The sequence below is a fragment of the Gobio gobio genome (genome assembly GCF_949357685.1).
Source record: "Gobio gobio genome assembly, chromosome: 1".
Lineage (NCBI taxonomy): Eukaryota > Metazoa > Chordata > Actinopteri > Cypriniformes > Gobionidae > Gobio > Gobio gobio.
Genome location: NC_137097.1, coordinates 61,808,436 through 61,828,304, shown reverse-complemented (window position 1 = coordinate 61,828,304; position 19,869 = coordinate 61,808,436). Strand labels below are relative to the sequence as shown.

Sequence of the window (19,869 nt, the reverse complement as noted above, 5' to 3'; positions counted from 1 at the left end):
TGGTGGCACTCAAGCACAAAACGGTCTTGCTGAGCACACATTGATACGACGAAGAAGTAGTAAGTAGACAAAGAAGGAGATGAGCTGCTAATGCTGCTTGCCAGCTATCAAAAAGTGTGTGAATGGTTTTGGCCATAGACATAATATAATTATGGTTTTGGCAAGCACGTAAATACTGTCTCTCTTCTTCTTCTGTGTGACAAGCGAGTGTCAGAAGCGTTAAGTGCCACAGCACCACCTTGTGTACCGGGAGTGCTATCTATTGAATTTGCACATTCATTGGTGTGAACACTTAAGACGCGCCGAAAAACGCCACGAAAAACGCTGGCGATAAGCACGCGCGATATTCGTCCCGGTGTGTACAGGCCTTTACTCATTATTAGTCGTCAGTGTCACGTGATCCTTCAGAAATCACTCTAATATGCTAATTTGGTGCTCAAGAAACATTTCTGATTATTATCAATGTTGAAAACAGTTGTGCTGCTTGAAATTCGTGTGGAAATCATAATATTTTTTTTCAGGATTCATTGATGAATAGAAAGTTCAAAAGAACAGCGTTTATTTGAAATCATTTTTAACATTATCAAAGTTGTTACTGTCACTTTTGATCAGTATAATGCATCCTTGCTGAACAAAATAATCTTACTGATGCCAAAATTTTGAACAGTAGTGCAATAAAAATAAATCAATAAAAAGTAATTAATGATTCCCCTGACCTGTGCGTAAACTTGAATGGAAAAAAGTATAATGTTTTTGCAACTGGAAGAAAAAAAAAACAGCCTCTTGGCAGAAGTTTATATAAATCAATTTGAAAACGTAATAAAAGCAAGAATACTCAGTGTAAAAGTCTACTCTGGCAGACTCCTATTCTCAGCAAATGCTGATATATGAGATAAATTGTCATCAATTCGATGAATTAATTGGCATATCATGCAATTAATTTGATTAAAATCTTTAATCAATTGGCAGCTCTAATTGTTAAATATGCCTCATACACATTGGATCATGATGTATTACTTGTATGGACAAGTGGAAGAAATGACATGGTTGATTCATGGTGCATTTCTTCTCTGGTGTCAGTCTGTTATCATGGATGGGAGCCATATGGAAAAGCCTGATTTTAATGTGTGGGTCTACACGGTTATCCCAGCACTAATGGATGCCTGTAACTCCTGTCACTCATGCAGAGTAGAAAAGCTGTGGTGTTATCATTCATGAGCAGCGGTGCAATCTCTCTCAGTACCTGGATGAGTGCTCATCACTGTTTCTTTTTGGCAATAAAATCTATCACATCCAATCTGTCATATTAATCAGTTCTGCTTAACTGAACCATATCAGCTAGATTTTCTGGATAGAAATTATAGCCTCTGCCTCTATTGTACCCAGGTGTGACTTCTACCTCCCTTTTATTTTTTATTTTTTTCGGATGGCAATCATTTTTCAATTGCATCTTGGTCAAATATTAAATGACTGATCAGTGCACTTGTGTAGTCGCCGGTGCTCTATAGCAGGGAGCCAAACGTTGCATCTACTTGTTTTTGTAACTGCCTCGCCAATCACAAGATATTCAGGGCTATTGTGAGGAAATTGTATGCGTGTAGCCTGAAGCGCTCTTCTCACCCCATCAAAAGCAACGAAAACAAACACAAGTTCGAAAGTAGCTGCATACATATTCCAGTGAATGGCAGTTTTCTAGAGCCATCCATGCCGTGTGCGAGTGATAAAAAGGGAAAACAAAATTTGCTTCTGCTCTCCCCTCAGGACCGAATTCATAACTAGAGCCTGACGCTCGGAGGTGTGGCTCCTTCCTCTGCAATTTCTCGTTAAAATGATGTTGCGAGGGAAAACAAGCTAATTTACAGGGTGATATACAGGCTGGTTTCATGGAGCAATTATCAGCTTTATGGTGATATTCCAAAGATCCATAAAGCTTCTCCTCTGGTTCAGTTCATCACGCTCAGCATGTCCGAGAGGCTCATAAACATAGCTTTAGATCTAAGTGCAGCAGGCTGGCAGGACGGGTAGCGATGCACTGTGTGCTGTCTCGCTGTTGGACGTAGAATGGCCTTCTGGGGATCGCGGGAGGAGAGAACAGAAAAGGTTTTTTGATCAAGACCAGCTGTCAGTTCTCTCCTAAACGGTTTCATTGAAGTGAACAGTTCTCAGGGAAGCAGAACGGGCTTTACTTGCAGCGGGGAGAACGTGTTGTTGTCTTAATTACTCGCACCTCTCTCCATGCAACTTCTAAACTGACTGTTCTACAGCTCTCTTAGCACAACATCAGTCAGGCGGGTGAGAGAGCAAAGGAAACAGAGGCACGACTGTCTGGGGAACTGTCGTAGGTGCTTCATCCTGTCAAGTCTCTTGGCATTGTTCTAAGAAAGCCTTTCTATTCACCCCATAAGAAAAGAAAAACAATTCCCTGTGTGTTTTGGCCCTCTTCGTATCATACCAAAAGTCTAGATTTGTCTGAGCGCTTGTAGTGAGATTGAGTGTTGATTTTCGGCTGCATTGGCTTTCGCGGTTGTCTGTTAAATGCTTGGGATTTCAGCGCACTTCATGCTCAGCCTGGTCTCAATGTTTATAAGTATTCGTATGTAACATTAACAGGTACAAAAACATGCTTTTTGGGGGGGTTGTTAAGATGCTGAAATTTTCAATATGGACATACTGACAGTCTCTAAAATGGCTACAGCATTACAGTATGCCCCCTACCTTCCTGACAATTATTTATGAAGAAATGTATCAATGTAATATTTACAACACTGTATGTAATATACACAGATTTACAGTATTTCAAAATATCCGTCTTGGCGAGTATTCACGCAAACATTATGTGCTATGTCTTAAGTTAACTGTTTGGTTAACATTATTTAGGATCTGTGTGGTACAGTAGATCTTAATATATAGACTGTCTATTTCATTAATGTTAATCAAACAATTGTGGTATCATGGAAAAAAGTTTAATATATATATTTTTTCCTATTGATATGGGTTTTGACTTGGTGTGTGCCAAATGTGGTGATATTACCAGGGGTTTTAAGGTTATGGTTGTTAGGTGATTTTGTTTTGGAACCTTTTAAAAACTTTAACTCAGTTTTTCTCAAAACCGACTTTGCTGACTCCATCAACGTGTAGCTCAGTCATTTTTTGTCCGATTCAAACAAATCAGGTTTTTTTTTAACAGAGAATGTGAAAAGAATTGGGAAACTCATTTTGCCAGCACAGGTCACACATAGACACTTTTGAGTATCTAGTTGCTCTCCTATCACTAAATATAACCATTTATTTTTAAAATGTACCCCAAGTTTCACAGACTAGTCTTAAGACTATAGTCCCAGATTAAAATGTTTGAGCTGTTTTAACTGAAAGCAACTTGCACTGACAAACCTGAAAATGTGTTTTGTCTCAAAATGCACACCAGTAATGCTTTTTTTCTAAGGCACGTTTATAAAAGCTACTTAAATGTCCTAACTGAAATAAGGCCTGTCTTTGAAACCAGGCCATAGAATATATATTAAAAAAAATCATAACCCTAACCCTAAGTGCAATTACAAAAATGTATTGCAAAAATGACAAAAGAAGCAAAATACTCTTATATTGAAGGATTTCTGAACATTTGTACATCTGTATAGTTGTTCATACATAAATGTGTTACGTTTTAGATGCTGGCAATACTTATGGTAGAACCATGTTTTTGGTACATAAGAACATACTGTATGTGCATCCCCCAAAATGAAGATTGTCATCATTTACTCACCCTCGTGTTGTTCCAAACCTGTATGACTTTCTTTTGCGGAACACAAAATATGATATTTTGAAGAAGCCTCTGTTTTTGTCTACAATGAATGGCAACTGGGCCCAAAATAACATTAAAAACAACAAAGCTACATTTTTCATTATGTATACTTCTGTTTCCCACAGCAGGAAAAAAAGGAAATACATGACATGAAGGTGAATAAATAAGGACAGAATGTTTAGTTTTGGGTGAACTAACTCTTTAAAGCTGAAGTGTATAATATTTCAGTGTTAAAATAGATAAACATAAATAAACCATTCGTAGGATGATTCCACCAAAAGTGTAAACACTGTCTCTTTGGTGCTATAAAAATATTGCTCTGTTTGTTTGAGCATCCCGACATGGCAACACTGGTTCAACCTAACCTGGCTATATCCGTTGTAGATCGGAGAAATTTGTCAATGCAGAAATTACACATTTTACCTTCATCGCTTTATTGACTAACATATTGTTAGAGAGTCAGGCTTAGTCCACACGTACACGGGTATTTTTATATTTTTCGTCGAGTTTTTCCGTTACTGTAGTTTATGTAATTTAATTACTTTTCCCTTGAAAAAGTAAAGTAAGGGATTACTCTTATTTTTTCTGTAATTTAATTACAGTTGCTTCTGATGTAATTGAACTTAATATTAAATACAATTTTATAATTATATAATATAATTATATAATTATATAATTATATAATACAGTAGTGGAATTAACATCAACATTTAGAGTCTAACTTTAAAATGCATGTTTTTATGTATCCTTCTAACATTTCTAATACTTTGGTCAGTTAATAAGAATAATTGATGTAGTTTTATATTATTTATTTGAATGAATTTAAAGAACCGTTTCATGTCTATCCTTGAATCGCTTAACTAGTCGAGGTTGATATAGATTTGGAAAGTAATTAGTAATAAGTAATTCAATACTTTTTGGAGAGAGTAATTTGTACAGTAATCTAATTACACTATTGAAGATGTAATTACTTACTTACTTTTTTAGAGTAACTTACCCAACACTGCCGTAAAGCCATGTTGGCCAATCAGAAGCCTGGAAAAAAAGCTTATTTCCAGTTCAGGTTCTGACATAACAAGCCAAAATCTCCGGTTTCACTGTCCACACAACAACACTACAACCAGAGTTTCTAAAAATCTTCACCCTGGCAGGAGTTTTGAAAAAAGTTTGGTTTCAGTATCCGGATACTGCGTTTGCGTGTGGATGAACGGCCAAACCACATAGAAAAAGCTGCGGTTTTGAAAATACCTGTGTTCATGTGGACAAGGCCTCAGACTGGTAACCTGAAGGTTCCGGGTTCGATTCTCAATACTGGCAGGAAATCCCCAACTAACCCCCTAACCCCCAATTGCTCCCCGGGCGCCACAGTGCCCTCTGCTCCGGGTGTGTGTGCGTGTCCACGGTTTGCAGTGTGTGTGTGTGTGTGTGTGTGTGTGTGTGTGTGTGTGTGTGTGTGTGTGTGTGTGTGTGTGTGTGTGTGTTCACTACTCACTGCTCCTAATGTTTGTGCACTATTTATTATTCACATTTTTTTTTTCACTTTCATTTATGATGAAAATATGCTGTATGCTGATATTGCTTGAATGCCTTCTCTATAATTACAACAAAGTTTTATGTCTTGGAGCAGTTCATCATTGCATTTATTGACTTATTTTTGGGTAAAGTCTTGCTCTTGTTATTGACTTCTTCTTGAATCTCTGCCATGAGCCCCTCCCTCATCCTGAAACAAACAGGCTATTCTGCCAATACATCCCCTTGATAAACAACCAAGGTATACATGCAGAGCTGTTGTGGGAAACATTGTGAGCGGAACAATTGAGAGTTATAAAAGGGATGCACAAAATGCAGGGTTATCTCAACTCGTACTGTTACAAATGTCATTTTTGTATGAACTACCAATTAATATACTATCATAGACACATTATGTTTAAACTTTAGCAATGGATATTAGTAATCAGTGTTTTAAATTATATGTATAGAAATGTATAATTTAACTATGTCAACTTTCATTTATGGAAGTCCAGTGATACTCTTATTTACTCAATATATTATGACAGCAGGTACAATTTTATAATTAATTTCTAATTATTAAAAATAATTATGATGTTCATTTTTCTTCAATAGTACCGAAGAGATAAATAGGCGTAATTAGTGAAAAGTCATGTGATTATTGATGTTTAGTTCCAAAAGTTATTGCAATCCAAACTTTAATTTAGCATCTATTTACATATCAACAGCTATTCAGTATTCAGTAAGTAACATTAACATTAAATTTACTTCATAGTTTAAAAAAATTAAAAAAATAAACCAATGATACAAACGTGAACGATATGGTCCTTAGAATTTCTAACCCTAATGGCGAGTATTTTTTCCATATCTGCCTTAGAGACAGAGAAGTTGCATTTAGAGATAACCCCATGTAAAATAATACCTCAGGATCACGTATTATCTTTCTCTGTCTTGTAGATCACAGCAAGAGCCAATTAGAATGCTTTTAACTTCAAAGCAGAACGAGGCAATAAAAGCAACAGTCCCCTAAAAATGTCCATTAGACTGCTAGCCTTTATTCTTAAGTGTGCTCACCTGCCATTCGCAGAATGCCTGTTAAATGAAAAAGAAATTTCACAATCATTTTGCATCATGCATTTTTATCTTTTGTTTTGTTTATTAAGCAGAAGAAGAAAAAAAAATCACTCCACATCAAATGATCCATGGAGCAAAGGAAAGGAATTTGTCTTGTTTAAGTTTTGTTGTCCTAAGCATGTTTATCCAAGCGTTATGCAAGCACGGAAAGGCTTATAGACAAATAGCTCCGGTATATTATGCGATTTGCGTGAGTAGGTAAACAGCAGATGGCGAGGGAAGCCTTTTCAGCCCCTCGCGCTGTATTTACCTGCCCACCCGAATGACCCGTGTCATGCTGCAACTCCTCATGCAGGCATAAGCAATTGTTAACCATTTGTATCAGTTTTTCACCGTTCCAGCTGAGCGCGAGGCCAGGCGAGTCATCCACGGCGCGTAGGAAAATTAGCTTGTTTATCAGCATTCTGTTTTCTGTTCCACCTCTCCTCCCTCTGACATTTTAAATGTACACCATCCATGACTGATTCACTCACAATCAAAATGAGTTCGACCTCAATCACAAATGAAGGTATCGCGCCTCCGTAATCTCCATATTTTTGCAATTACACATATAATGAGTTGCATCGAGCTTGATGAGGACAATGGCCGGTTATGTGCTCGTCCTCAATGAAGAAGGTTACCTTGAGCATCAGTCATCTGTCCTGTTGACGGAGCGTTTCGTCTGGAGAAGCATGACTTGTTGTTATTAAACATCGAGGCCTGCTGCTCGTTGCGCCTGTACTTTAGATGTGATTTACATAGGTGAATCCAAGGTGATTCATTATGTGTGTTTTTTTTTTTTTTTTTTTTTCGTTTTGGTTGCTCTCAGCAAGTTTTATTATTTAATTCAACTTGCGAGCAAACAAACCCCCATCCTGGGCATCTCGTATCCTTTATCGTGGACTTTAAATAGCCAACTCCTGAAGACCTTGAGAGGGCAAAAAATCTTTAGTCATTCATTACCGCACTGAGGAAGTGTAGAACATTGATGGAATGTAATGAAAACTAATACTCTTCCTACTCACTGTGCTATCTACAGATGTGTTTTATATCCCATTACTGCTCTAGAAGTGGCCACAGCTCTATAGCATGTTGAGCAAAGCATAATCCATTGGGAAATTACCCATCAGAAGTGCAATACTGTTACAGAAATGAAATTACAGAGGCACTTGTGAGCGAGTGTGTGCATGCGTGTGCTGAGGGGCATGGAGGATATATGTACTCTATTCGATGTGTTCCACAAGGAGAATTCGAATGCGGCCCGGAGAGATGCTCATTTAAAATGTGTCCAACATGCAATGATTGATTGGCTCATGCTATCTGCATATTTGTTCGAGAGCGACAGCTGTCACATCAGAAGACATTCTCTACATATAGATTGAAATTGAGACTAACACTATAATCAGCAATATTCTCTCAAATGTATTCATTACCTTACTTAATATAATTGATTCATTTATTTCATTAGAATAAACGAGTTTAGTAGGGTCAGCATATAACATTTAGTTGAATTAAGTCAAATGAATTTACTAAAGTATGTTTTACTTCGTTACATTTGTCAAACTAAATTTTATTCCAATGTTAGTCGAACTTAATTTACTGAGGTTCAATACATTTTCTGCAGGACACTATATTTATTTTATGTAAATGAGGATAGCAAAATAAAATAAACTGTGACATATTATACCCATATTAACATTTTGTCAGAGTTCTGTCACTTCTGTTCTATTTTATTGGTTTGTGACAGAGCTCTGACACTTCCTGGTTTGTCTTTGCTAGTATTTGTCGTTGCTAGTCATGTGCTTGTGTTTGTCATGTTTGGTGCGATGTCATGACTCATGACTCTTGTCTATTGTCCTGACCCCGCCCCTCTTGTTACCTGATTATTGATTGATTTGCCCCACCTGTTCTCCCCCATCCTGCCTTGTTTGTTCCCTTTATAATCTCCTTGTGTTTGCAGTTCTGTGCTGGATCGTTGTTCTGTTTCCTGTCATGTGCTTCCCATTGGCTTCTTGTTCCCTTATCCTTGTGTTTTGTAAGTTTTAGATTGGTTTTCCCCCTTGTGGGTGTTTTGTTTGTTCTGTTTATATTTTTCTTATTTAACTAAAATTAATATTCTTCCTGCATTTGATTCCTCGCTCCTTTCTATGTTATCCAACCCTGACACATTCTTCATACAGTGGACTACCAGTAAAATTGATACAAATTTGTGACCAAAATTATTCAGACACTTTGACTTGACCATGTTTTGCTTAAGGGTTTTTTTGCGACCTTTTACACCACAGACTGAACTAAATTAAGCATTGCTTGGTAATTGGTTGACCTAAATTGGTATTATCTAATTGTTTACTTAAATTGAACAGCTCACACCTGATTGGTTGATTGTAATCCATTGCATACATTTCTATCAAAGTCATTTGACATTATCAAGATGAATTTGTTCTGACACCATTTAACTCTGAGTTCTTGTCATATTTTATTACCATTTTCTAAACTATAGCATATAAACTGTGATAATGTGAGAAAAGTGTGGATGGATGCAGTACCGCAGAGCCAGAGTCTTATGCTTTTGGGGCAAAATCAACCGACAAATGCTGATTACAGATGTTGTCTCTGCATATTAAACTGGGATAAAAGTATGTATTTTAACTTTTAAAAAATGCACACATCAACATTGTCATTTTTAGACATTTCACCTGTGAACGGAGGTATACTTCAATGTAATAGGATTTAACAATGCTTATATTTGAGCTCCTCAATCCGTCTGCATCCATATAATAAATTACATCTGTACAAGGTGCTGCAGTACTATGAAGCTGCACATACAGTATCCAATCTATTGTGAGTGCAGTTTGTGCTGCCTTTTCACATTACGGTGCACTTTGAACCTTCAGCTTTGTCTGCAACCAGTACCAGTAGGTTTTGCAAAGTGAATGTAAGATGAAAGAACACAATTTCAAAATATCATTTCAGATGTATCTACCAGTCCCTTCTACCAGAAATGTAGTTCCCACACCCGTACAAGCACACTGGCAGATGGTTATCCAAGAAGTCAATAATACGATTATGGGTGATCTAATATAAATGCACATACATAACATACTGCAAATTAATCACATTTTTAAAACCCATTTAAATATTTCACGTTGGGTAAAAAAGATGATGAATTACACTGCACCGAATGTAACAAAGCAGCTGGTCCTCTCTCTTATGATCTTTACTTACAGTATAACTTCCTTTATCAAAGGTTACTGCTTTTTTCATCAGTAATGCCTCAGAGTAATGTTTTTTCAGGTAATATCATAGCAGTAAATCCTGCCCATCAGCTGAAGATGGTAGTTTGACAGCATCTTCAGTGTCCCACTTGTTGAACTGTCAGATAATATGCTTTTAGAAGGTTGATCTCTTACACTATTGTTGACTACAATAAATCTAATAATTATAAGGAGCAGTAGGTGGCAATTTGAGTGGAAATACAATACTTTCCAGAGAGGTTAAAGAGAACAAGAAAACGTAATATGCTCTACTATTCTTAATTTCGCTAGAAGTATTGTCATTGCACAAAGTGAGTGCTATTGTTCAATGTGATTTTTTTTTATATTTGTTTAATTTGTCTGTTTAGTTTTGAGAATTTGTTTTTATGGCAGGTTTAACAAAGACTCTGATTTATTTATTTATATTCCGCTCCATTAAAGCTGGAAAAGGTCAAACACAACGAGAAAGCAAATATGTCAAGAGTTACATAATAAAGAGTGCAGAACATTTTGACAGGCTTCAGCTAAAGTTAAAGACCTGCTTTTTAACCGCTGTGCCCTAAAGTAAGACCCTCAGCCTCGAATGCTTTAATTCAGCCGAAATCGCTCTACACAAGTTTATATTTGGCTTTGGGTGGTTGGGTCTATGCAGCCACAGACAGGATTATATTACCAACTGTGTGTATTTAAAACCATACATTTGCGTTGTCTCTCTTCAAATGCTTTTGCAGTTTTACCACTTGTTTGAGGTGTGTTCAGGCGCATTGTTGGTGCATTGCTATTTTGAGGCAACAGAAAACGACTGTGCCATTGACCAACAAAAACCTGCTCTGAAGTCAAAAGCGCAGTATTTTTTGTGTTATTTTGTGTTGATAGTATGCGCCTATAGGCGGGTACACAACGTAAGTACACTGTTTATTACACACACAGGGACGCGCAGCAGCACACAAACATTTTTAAATATTAAAAATAAAAGGATTCCTCTCTGGAGAAGCATTCGGTCTTTCCACTCGCAAATTCCGCCATGTAAATAGTGAATCCGCCATGGCACGAGCACAACTGGCTTTTAAAGGGAACGGGAGATGAGACTCTGATTGGTTTATTGCATGTTACGCCACTAGGTACTAGGGATGGGCAATATCTTATCGTTTGCGATATATCTGTAAAGATTATCCTCATGATAAGAATTAATCTTACCGCGATAATAACGATAAAGCCTAGTTGATGACGCAACCCATTCGCAGCTCATGTGCAGAACAAAAACAAATATGGCGAAAGCTGCGGAGGAGTTTATCGCTAAACAAGTAACTTCCTCTACTATCATTTGTTGTCTGCAAATCATTTTGACTGAGGGCAAAGAGAAGTTTCATAACTTTATTTTTAGGATATTTAAATATACATGCAGTGAAGATAGTGTAGGAGTTGCCTGGACCACATTTGTGTGGCTATTAATGTTTCATATATTTTTTTTAATGAAAATGAAAAGAGGAAGAGTGGTGTTTTATGACATATTTCTCCTGGAGCGCCTTGAACACGCGTCTATTTCGCTTCAAACACTCTATTTATACGTACGTCCAATTCGCTGTGGACGTGTTAATGGATTAAAAATGTTCTAGCGCCCAACTAGACGCGGTAGACGCGATTTTGACACTCCATTCGCGTTTGGTGTGAACGCAGCATTATACCACGCAGAATTGACGTGCTACATGTAAACTAAATTCTTTGTTGTATTTCCTGTAAAATAACGGCATTTGGAATTATTCAGCCTTTATGAACAAGCAGAAACGAATGCGCAAACGGCAGTCTCATTGGCTGGTGCTCATCATTATTTGCTATTTTTTTGTAATCTGAAGACATAGTTGGGATTATTACTTTTGCTGTTTGCACTATTTTTTCCAGTGTTTGCACCAGTAGACTATGAATAAATACAGAATCTATATTTACATTTCAAATGTAAATTGTACATATCGCCCATCTCTTCAAGGTACAACCCTTTTAGACCGCCGGCCGTTTTTTCCATCGTTAAACTAGCAAAAGTGGATTCAGACACGCTCTAAGTGCACCATGCGCTTCAGACCATGCACTCAGATTGTTATATTTGGGCCCTGTGTCTTTTATAAGGAAAAATATTATTTAACAATATACACATTTTTTGTGTAAATGTCTGTTGAAGTTTAATGTTATCACCCGAATCTCGATTCGAAGAAGACTCAAATACTGTTAAATTATAAATGTTATGATCTGATAGGTATATCTTATAAATATCTTGTCCTTAAATAGCTTCAATGAAGTTAGCTTGTTGTGTAACTAATTACTTTATCAAGACTGTCGTTGACAAGCTACAGTTTTAAAATAGTTTCTCCAACACTGCCATTACATTATAATATTATATTTTAATCTGTTAGCAGTCACTCTGTGAAATACATGTATTTATGTTTTACTAGAGTATTGAATAAAATCAGCTTATTTCAGTGAATACATAGAATTTTATATATATGATTTTGGGGGGTTTCTGAACGTACTCATGGGCCTCATATTGTCTCAATTACGTAGAACTGAAGGCAAATTAATTATGTAGTCATAAATTTAGGTCAAATTCTTGTTGTGAGATTTAATGAGGGATCATACTGAATAGATCAGTATGAATAGATCATAGAGCAGAGAGCTTGCTAAATATTCATTTGTTTTTCACTCCTGAGGCATGGATCACATCGCAATATAAGCTCAAAACAGAGATCAATATTTATTTAATTTCCTTCACTTATGAATGACTCTTTCCTACTGCACTGATTCATCTCCCAGTTTGATCTTGATGATAAAAAAAGTTGAACACAATACTTCATACGGTGACAAACAGCTGACTGTAATCACTCAGATGTAGCGCTCAAAGCACAAACATCTCTTCTGACAGAAAATGTCATAATTAACATGTTTTCTTGCCAGTGAGGCATTTGAACATTATTAAATCAGAGCAAGAAGAGGAGAAAGGTCATAGGATGCCTTTTTAAGCAGTGACAATGTTGATCATGTATTTATTTTATGAACTGCAACAGATGTATGGGTTTAAATGTATTAAATACACATTTTAACAATGTTGCAGCAACATTTAATTCTATTTAAAAAGGCTACTCAATCAAAATAGTAAAGTCAACTACAAGCCAAGTATACTTGGAATACTTATTTATTATTTTAAGTATATCTCGATCAAAAGATTGAGTACAAGTATTGGGCAAATATACTTTTCTGTCAAGTATGTTTAAGTGTCATTTTAAGTATATTTCTGAGAAGTACATAAAGTATATGTACATGAGAAATAGACTGTATATGCTTTCTTATTTGCACTTTAAAAGAAGTATAGTAATAGAACGCTTGAATATACTTCTGTTTAGCAACATTTTAATAAACTCATTACCACATCCAGCCTGGTATTACATAAATCATCAAAATGTCTTCAAATCTTACAAATGAAAGTGTTTGCCAGTAACATAATACAGTTTTAGATACACTCCATCAGTTTTTCAATAATATAATATTTATTAATATCATTATCTTTCTATTAATGACCATTCTGAATAAAATGTACATCAAAGACTATATGATTCATTTATATCCAAATAAACAGCATAAAGCATTTTTTTAAATAAACGGTAACACTTTTATTTCGATTAATCAACTTTAGACATTCTACTGACTATAAGTAACTTTGCAACTACATGTCAACATATTCTAATAACACTCAAACCAAACCTAACAGTCTACTATACTCAAATTAGAGTTAGTTAGTAGAATGTCTAAGATGGACTAAATAAATACACCTTAAAGAGGTAATTAATGTAATTTATTAATTTATTAATGTAATAAACTCTTTTTTCCCAATTTTTTTTTAAGATTATGTCTAACTGCCGGATGTCGCTTTTTCAATACAATTTTAACATTTTAAATTTAAACGTACATGTTCAGATTACATTATTTTAATACTTAAATGAATACACAACAAATGCTGCAGTTTGCTCTCGATTTGTTTTTTATTGTAATACATACTGTATGTGCGTTTTTTTGTGTGAGGTTAAAGAAAACAGGCCTGGTATTTACACCAAGTTTTGTTTTATTTACATTATTTGTTTCTGTGTGATTTCTAGAATGTTATACTGCAAAATGATCTAACTGCAACCACAATGAAACATTCAAAAATAATAGTAAAAAGCCTTTGTGCTTGCTGGGAGTGTAAAACTGTGAGTAAATGTATGATAAAACAATACCCCAGGCTCAGCAGTATTAATGATATGCAGTGCACTTGTTATTAAAGTTCCAAAACAGCGCCAGGAGTAACACAGATGGAGTCAATTAAACAACCAACACGCTTACACACGTACACGTTTTATCTTTGGTCTTTTATCTCTTGTATGTTACTCCACAGCTGTAATTATCTGTACGCTCCTACGTGCAATAGTATGTCCAGTGATGATAACAGTTATTTTCAAGTGTGATTTCAAATAATATCCCACTTACTAGTTGAATCAATTTTGCACGTATCGTGTCCTTGGGTATTGCTTTTAATAATAGAGATGGTGTGAATTACTGCTTCACACTAATTTGCTTGTCTCGCTTCTGGTGTTTGCAGGGAACTGATGCCGTCTACTCTGGAGGGACAGATCACAATGGAGAAGACGCCCAGCTACTTTGTGACAAACAGCGCGCCGAAGCGAATCCACTCGATGGCGAGAGACATTAAACTAATCATAGTCGTCCGCAATCCAGTGACCAGAGCCATTTCGGACTATACTCAGACGCTCTCCAAGAGGCCCGAGATCCCCACCTTCGAAGTGCTGGCGTTCAAGAACCGAACGCTGGGCTTGATCGATGCATCGTGGAGCGCGTTGCGAATAGGGATCTACGCACTTCACCTGGAGAGCTGGATGCAGTATTTCCCTCTCTCGCAGATGCACTTTGTCAGCGGAGAGCGGCTTATCGTTGATCCGTCCGGCGAGATGGCAAAGGTCCAGGATTTCCTGGGACTCAAGCGTATTGTTACTGACAAACATTTCTATTTTAATAAAACCAAGGGATTCCCATGCTTGAAGAAGCCAGAGGACAGCAGTACCCCACGGTGCCTTGGCAAGTCCAAGGGCAGAACTCACCCCAAAATAGACCCCGATGTCATTCGCAGACTGCACAAATTCTACAAGCCCTTTAACATGATGTTCTACCAAATGACAGGGCAAAACTTTCAGTGGGAACTGGAGGAGGATGGCAATTCGCCTGGCTCTCGGGACTAAACCCCTGCTGCTCTCCGCACCACCAGCCTTCTCATAGCCGAACCTTCCCCATTCCTCATCGCCCCCTCGATCTGTGCTTCAACACATCAATCGATCGTTGCTGTCTTTGCGAATGTGTGTGTGTGTACCCATCGCAAGAGTGCTAATCTGCTCTGTCAACCCCCAATACCAATGGTGTTCATTATGGCAAAGGTTATTGTAGATATTACCCCAAACATAAATATATTTATATTTGTCAAGAGGATTTTATTCATTTTGTTCAGAAAGAGTTGCTATATGAATCATGTGTTATATGATGATGCATGCGATGAGTTAAGTGTCCTTACCCACCATCACCCTGAGGGTTTTATTTTTTAATCTTCTCTCTCTCTCTCTCTCTCTCTCTCTCTCTCTCTCTCTCTCTCTCTCTCTCTCTCTCTCTCTCTCTCTCTCTCTCTCTCTCTCTCTCTCTCTCTCTCTCTCTCTCTCTCTCTCTCTCTCTCTCTCTCTCTCACTCACACACACACACACCAGCAGTGACTGCAGACTACAATTGACTCTGATAACCAAGGATATTTGTGGATTCTGAAAACTAAACACAACTACAATCAGATCTTATCAATACAATAATTCTCTCAGATGAGAATTTTTCAGCTATTTCTGCCCAATTTTATGCATACAATTTCTTTTTTGTTTTTTGTGGCTTATAAAGTTTCAGACAGTTGGGTCCCAAAGCTTACACTTCTATATGCATAATTTCAATTATATCATATATTAAATATTATAGTATGCAATATCAGAATGACACATTTTACTGCATACATTTAACATTTTAAAATCACAAAACTCAGAGAAATTTCCATTTCTCTTTGTATTATTATTATTATATCTCAGGCTTTTGGACCATACTGTGTATTTAATAAATTAGCTTGAAGAAATGCACTACATGCAGTATTTCTTAAATTTGATTTATTGATCACTTACACTGACATTGAAAAGTTTGGGGTCGGTACGATTTTGTATTGTTTTTGGGAAGAAGTGTCTTATTCTCACCAAGGCCGTATTTATTTTATCAAAAATGCAAAAAGAAAAAACCCAGCAAAATTAAATAAATAAAAAAAGTGTTATATTATTATTATTTTACAATGTAGTTTGTGATGCAAAGCTGAATTTATCATAATTTATCCATTCTTCAGTGTCCCATGATCCTTCAGAAATCATTCTAATATGCTGATTTTGATGCTCAAGAAACATTTATTATTATTATCAATGTTGAAATCAGCTGTGCTGCTTAATATTTTGTGGAAATCGTGAACAGCATTCATTTAAAATAGAAATATTTTTCCGTCAATTTTGATCAATTTAATGTGCCCTTGCTGAATAAAAATATGAATTTCTTAAAATAAAAATCTTACTAACCCTAAACTTTTTGAACGGTAGTGTACATGGTAAGAAATTAGAAATTTTAGACATCTGCCTTGCTAATACAGTGGTATCCTTGGTCTATCGATATGGTAATCATTCAGTACAATGCTATACAGTATCAAAGGTTATATACAGTATGTATAACATCACTATACCAGAATTGCAGAGTTATTTGCATTTTATGAGTGTGGATTCAATCGATGTGAAATATGGTATGTGAGTGATTTAGCAGCAAAAAGCCTCTTTCTTTAATCTCAAAGATTTCCCAAATCTAGTATTTTTTAAGTAATTTCTGACACTGTGGAACATTGTGTGTCATTAATCACAACATCATGCCATCTCTTATGGGAGTTGATCACAGCCCCTAAAATTGTCATTATCACACTCGTTGCTTATTTCAGAAAATTCCAGTGTTGCGCATATGCTCCATTCTGGGTTTTATTTTTGTTTTTAATGTATTTTATTTCAACGCAGCCGCTGGCATAGTGATACAGCAACATGATAATGAGTGTAGCACCAATGCTGGCGGTGGGAGCAGCAGGGAGTTACCAAACATCTGCTGTAACAAAGTCCTGTCATTATAGACAAATGGGACATTAAAAGAGATTCCTGTGAAAATCAAGGAAGTGAGATTTTTCCATGCGCAACTTACCTGATGGATACATTTCGTGTTCATGTTAAAGAAACTCTGTATGGAAATTATGTATCTGGGATCGCTGCGTTTATCTTGATGCTAAATGCTCTTCTTTTTTCCCCCAAGAAGCCATGTTGTTTTCACAAATGTACTCTGTTACCTGACAATATAATGGCTTTTGTTATATTTACAATATATTGAGCACTTGATTGGGAGGGACAAATGTCTACAATGTGTAAGTCTTAGCCATTCATAACCCATAGCTATGTTGCTCAATCGCCCTCATCTCAGATGGTGTTGTTGTCATACATTTTAATATTATGCAAAGCACTGTTGCATGACCTGTTCATGCCCAAGACTACTTTTTAATATCGCTGGATACTTATTTATTTGGCAATTTAACTCCGTGTTTTGCTATATGCGTATTTAAACCACACGACTCCAAGTCTCAGCGGAAAAAAAGGAGTGTTACTTCAAGCAGTGATTTAAATGAAACAGCCCTTTGGATAATTTTAAGAAAACATTAATTACATTTGTGCTGTGACATTTAAAGTAAACCCTCAGGATACAAAAACCGAGATAAGTAAATCTCATTGGCCTCACTTTTTGATTACAAACATTCAGGCCATAATGAACTTAATTCATTTTTGCAACTTATTCCAGCAACAGAATTCGCAGAAATGAGGTTTACACAAATCTGGCTTGTTTGATAAGACACAAAAATAGCAGGGTGTCACTGTCCATTCAACATTGCTTTCGGAATCACCTGGTTTTCGAAATCCCCCTATCCACTCAGTCTGTTTGCCATGTCTCTGAACTATTTAACAACTTCGACAATCAATGCAGCCAATAAATCAATAAACACAGTCTTAATACACATCCCTTGCGGTGTATCGCCCCTGCACACCTCTCTGGCTTGTTGTATGTTCTCAGTGCTGAGCTGGTGTGTTTTTTTGCCCGGGGGGAATGGCAGACCTGTGAGATAGTTACACAGAGCAATTGGTTCAATCAGAGTAAGCGCTGTGCTGCCCTTTTATATCCCCCTGACTGAACACTGAAGCCTGAACCACAATATCCCAGGTCACCCGTTCTGCTTTGAGCCTCAGCTGTGTATCTATCCCCCTGGTGCTCTGCTGAAAAGCACTCTGATTTCAACTTTCTCTCTTCCGTGAAACACACCTCCATTCATCCCTCAACGACAAATCTGTGGATTAAGACAGGTGGGAACCGACTGGCTGCTTTTTCTTTATCTTTCGTTCAAGCAGTGCTAACTTTAAATGGTGGTTTCCCAAACACTATGTCCTAACCAGGCACGATGCGGTAAACTGTATCCACTATCTTTCTCAAAACAAGTGACATTTTGCTGCAGGAATTAGTCCTAAAACCTGTTTTTGGCCTTTTGGTTCCATCATTCTAAAGTCAATGTCAATAAGTCTATGTTTAACACAAGCTCAAGAAATGTGCACATTTTGTTCTATGAATATAAATCATAAATTAGTCAAAGGCGGTTGCTAACAAGTGGCTACAAATGGGTCTACAAAGGATGTTCGGACATTAAACATCATCAGTAGAGATAAAATCATCTACTCAATTGTTCACTATTACAGCCTCTTGCAAAGTATTGTAACACATGCTTTCCAACTTGTGGATTATAAATAAAGGTCAAAAGAGTCATTGGAAACTTAATCGTGTTGGTGTTGAAGTTGTGCCGAACATGGTGTACTTTGTTTATAGTCTCACTAGCCTTTTAGTTCTGCCGAATGTATTTAGATTTCATAAAGGTTATGTTAATTTGTGAAGATTATCGTGACGAACACACCATGTAAGAATCATGCACTTTTGTTGGTCATGGAGCTTATTTTCTGCAAAAGTCCAGAAGCCAGTGGAAAAATCCGATTGACTTTTTGTTGAGGGAACCAAAATACTGCCAACTTCCGAGTTGACCTGCAAAAATATTTCATCCCTGCAGCATCAAATAACTTATGAGTGTCTAATTGCATCATTATGCGTATCCGTTTAGCTTTTTGCTGGAAATTTGCTGGTTAGGACATGGTATAAACCTTTAGTTTCATGAGGAGAATTATTCACCAGAACGAGACTACAATCAACACACTGTGAAGAAGAAAAAAAAAGAAGAAATGAGTATTTGGTTTGAAAATACTCAAGGTTTGAATAAGCTGCAGCAGTGACTAGGTTCTTGCAGATATTTTGGAATGTACAGCTTCATGAATATTCTATGTATTTGCACACTGATTAAGAAAAAAAAATCTGCTATGATGTAAATATCAGAAACGTATAATGTACATATGCAGCTAAAATTCTTTTTCAAACAGAAAATAAAAGTGGAACGAGAGCCCACCGAGGTCTCAGCCTCCTGTGTCTGTGTGTGTGTGTGTTGGTGTGTGTGCGGGAGAACTGATGTGCCGCTGTTATGTACTGGCAATGCTTTTGCTGACTCAGTGAGCAAAAAGATAGAAACAAGAGCTTTGAAGGCTCAGATGTGCAGTGAGAAAAGAAACCCGAACCTCTGAGAGTCCAGGGGAAAAAAGTGAAACTTGAAAGGAATTAAATTTCGATTACAATACAGTCTTTCATTTCGGTGCTCCGACAAGAGAGGTTTCTTTAGTGTCTTCTGGGATTATAAAAGAGGGATAATTCAAACCCTACCCTCTTTTGAAACTGTTGTTCTAGAGCTAAACCTGAGGTTTTACATTTAAATCGTCTCTGATATTGTCAAACGTACAGCAGGAGTCAAATATCCACTATAGGTAAACTTCTCATAGCATGAACAATTGTGCATATATACATAGTTTTTTTGTCTCTAAGTGCTAAGGTGTGGTCGCTTACTGACAAATATCAAAAGAGCACAACCCCAAATCT

General features: G+C 36.7%; 1 protein-coding gene across 1 annotated transcript in view; it reads left to right on the top strand.

The window, feature by feature from the left end:
• hs3st4 (heparan sulfate (glucosamine) 3-O-sulfotransferase 4) overlaps positions 1–14,951 on the top strand; it is a gene marked incomplete at its 3' end in the record, with an annotated part of 163,475 nt that extends 148,524 nt beyond the window's left edge. The window contains exon 2 of the mRNA XM_079834163.1: positions 14,297–14,951. Coding sequence (XP_079690289.1) covers positions 14,297–14,951 — 655 coding nt within the window. The remainder of the gene's footprint in view (positions 1–14,296) is intronic.
• Positions 14,952–19,869: the final 4,918 nt, after the last annotated feature.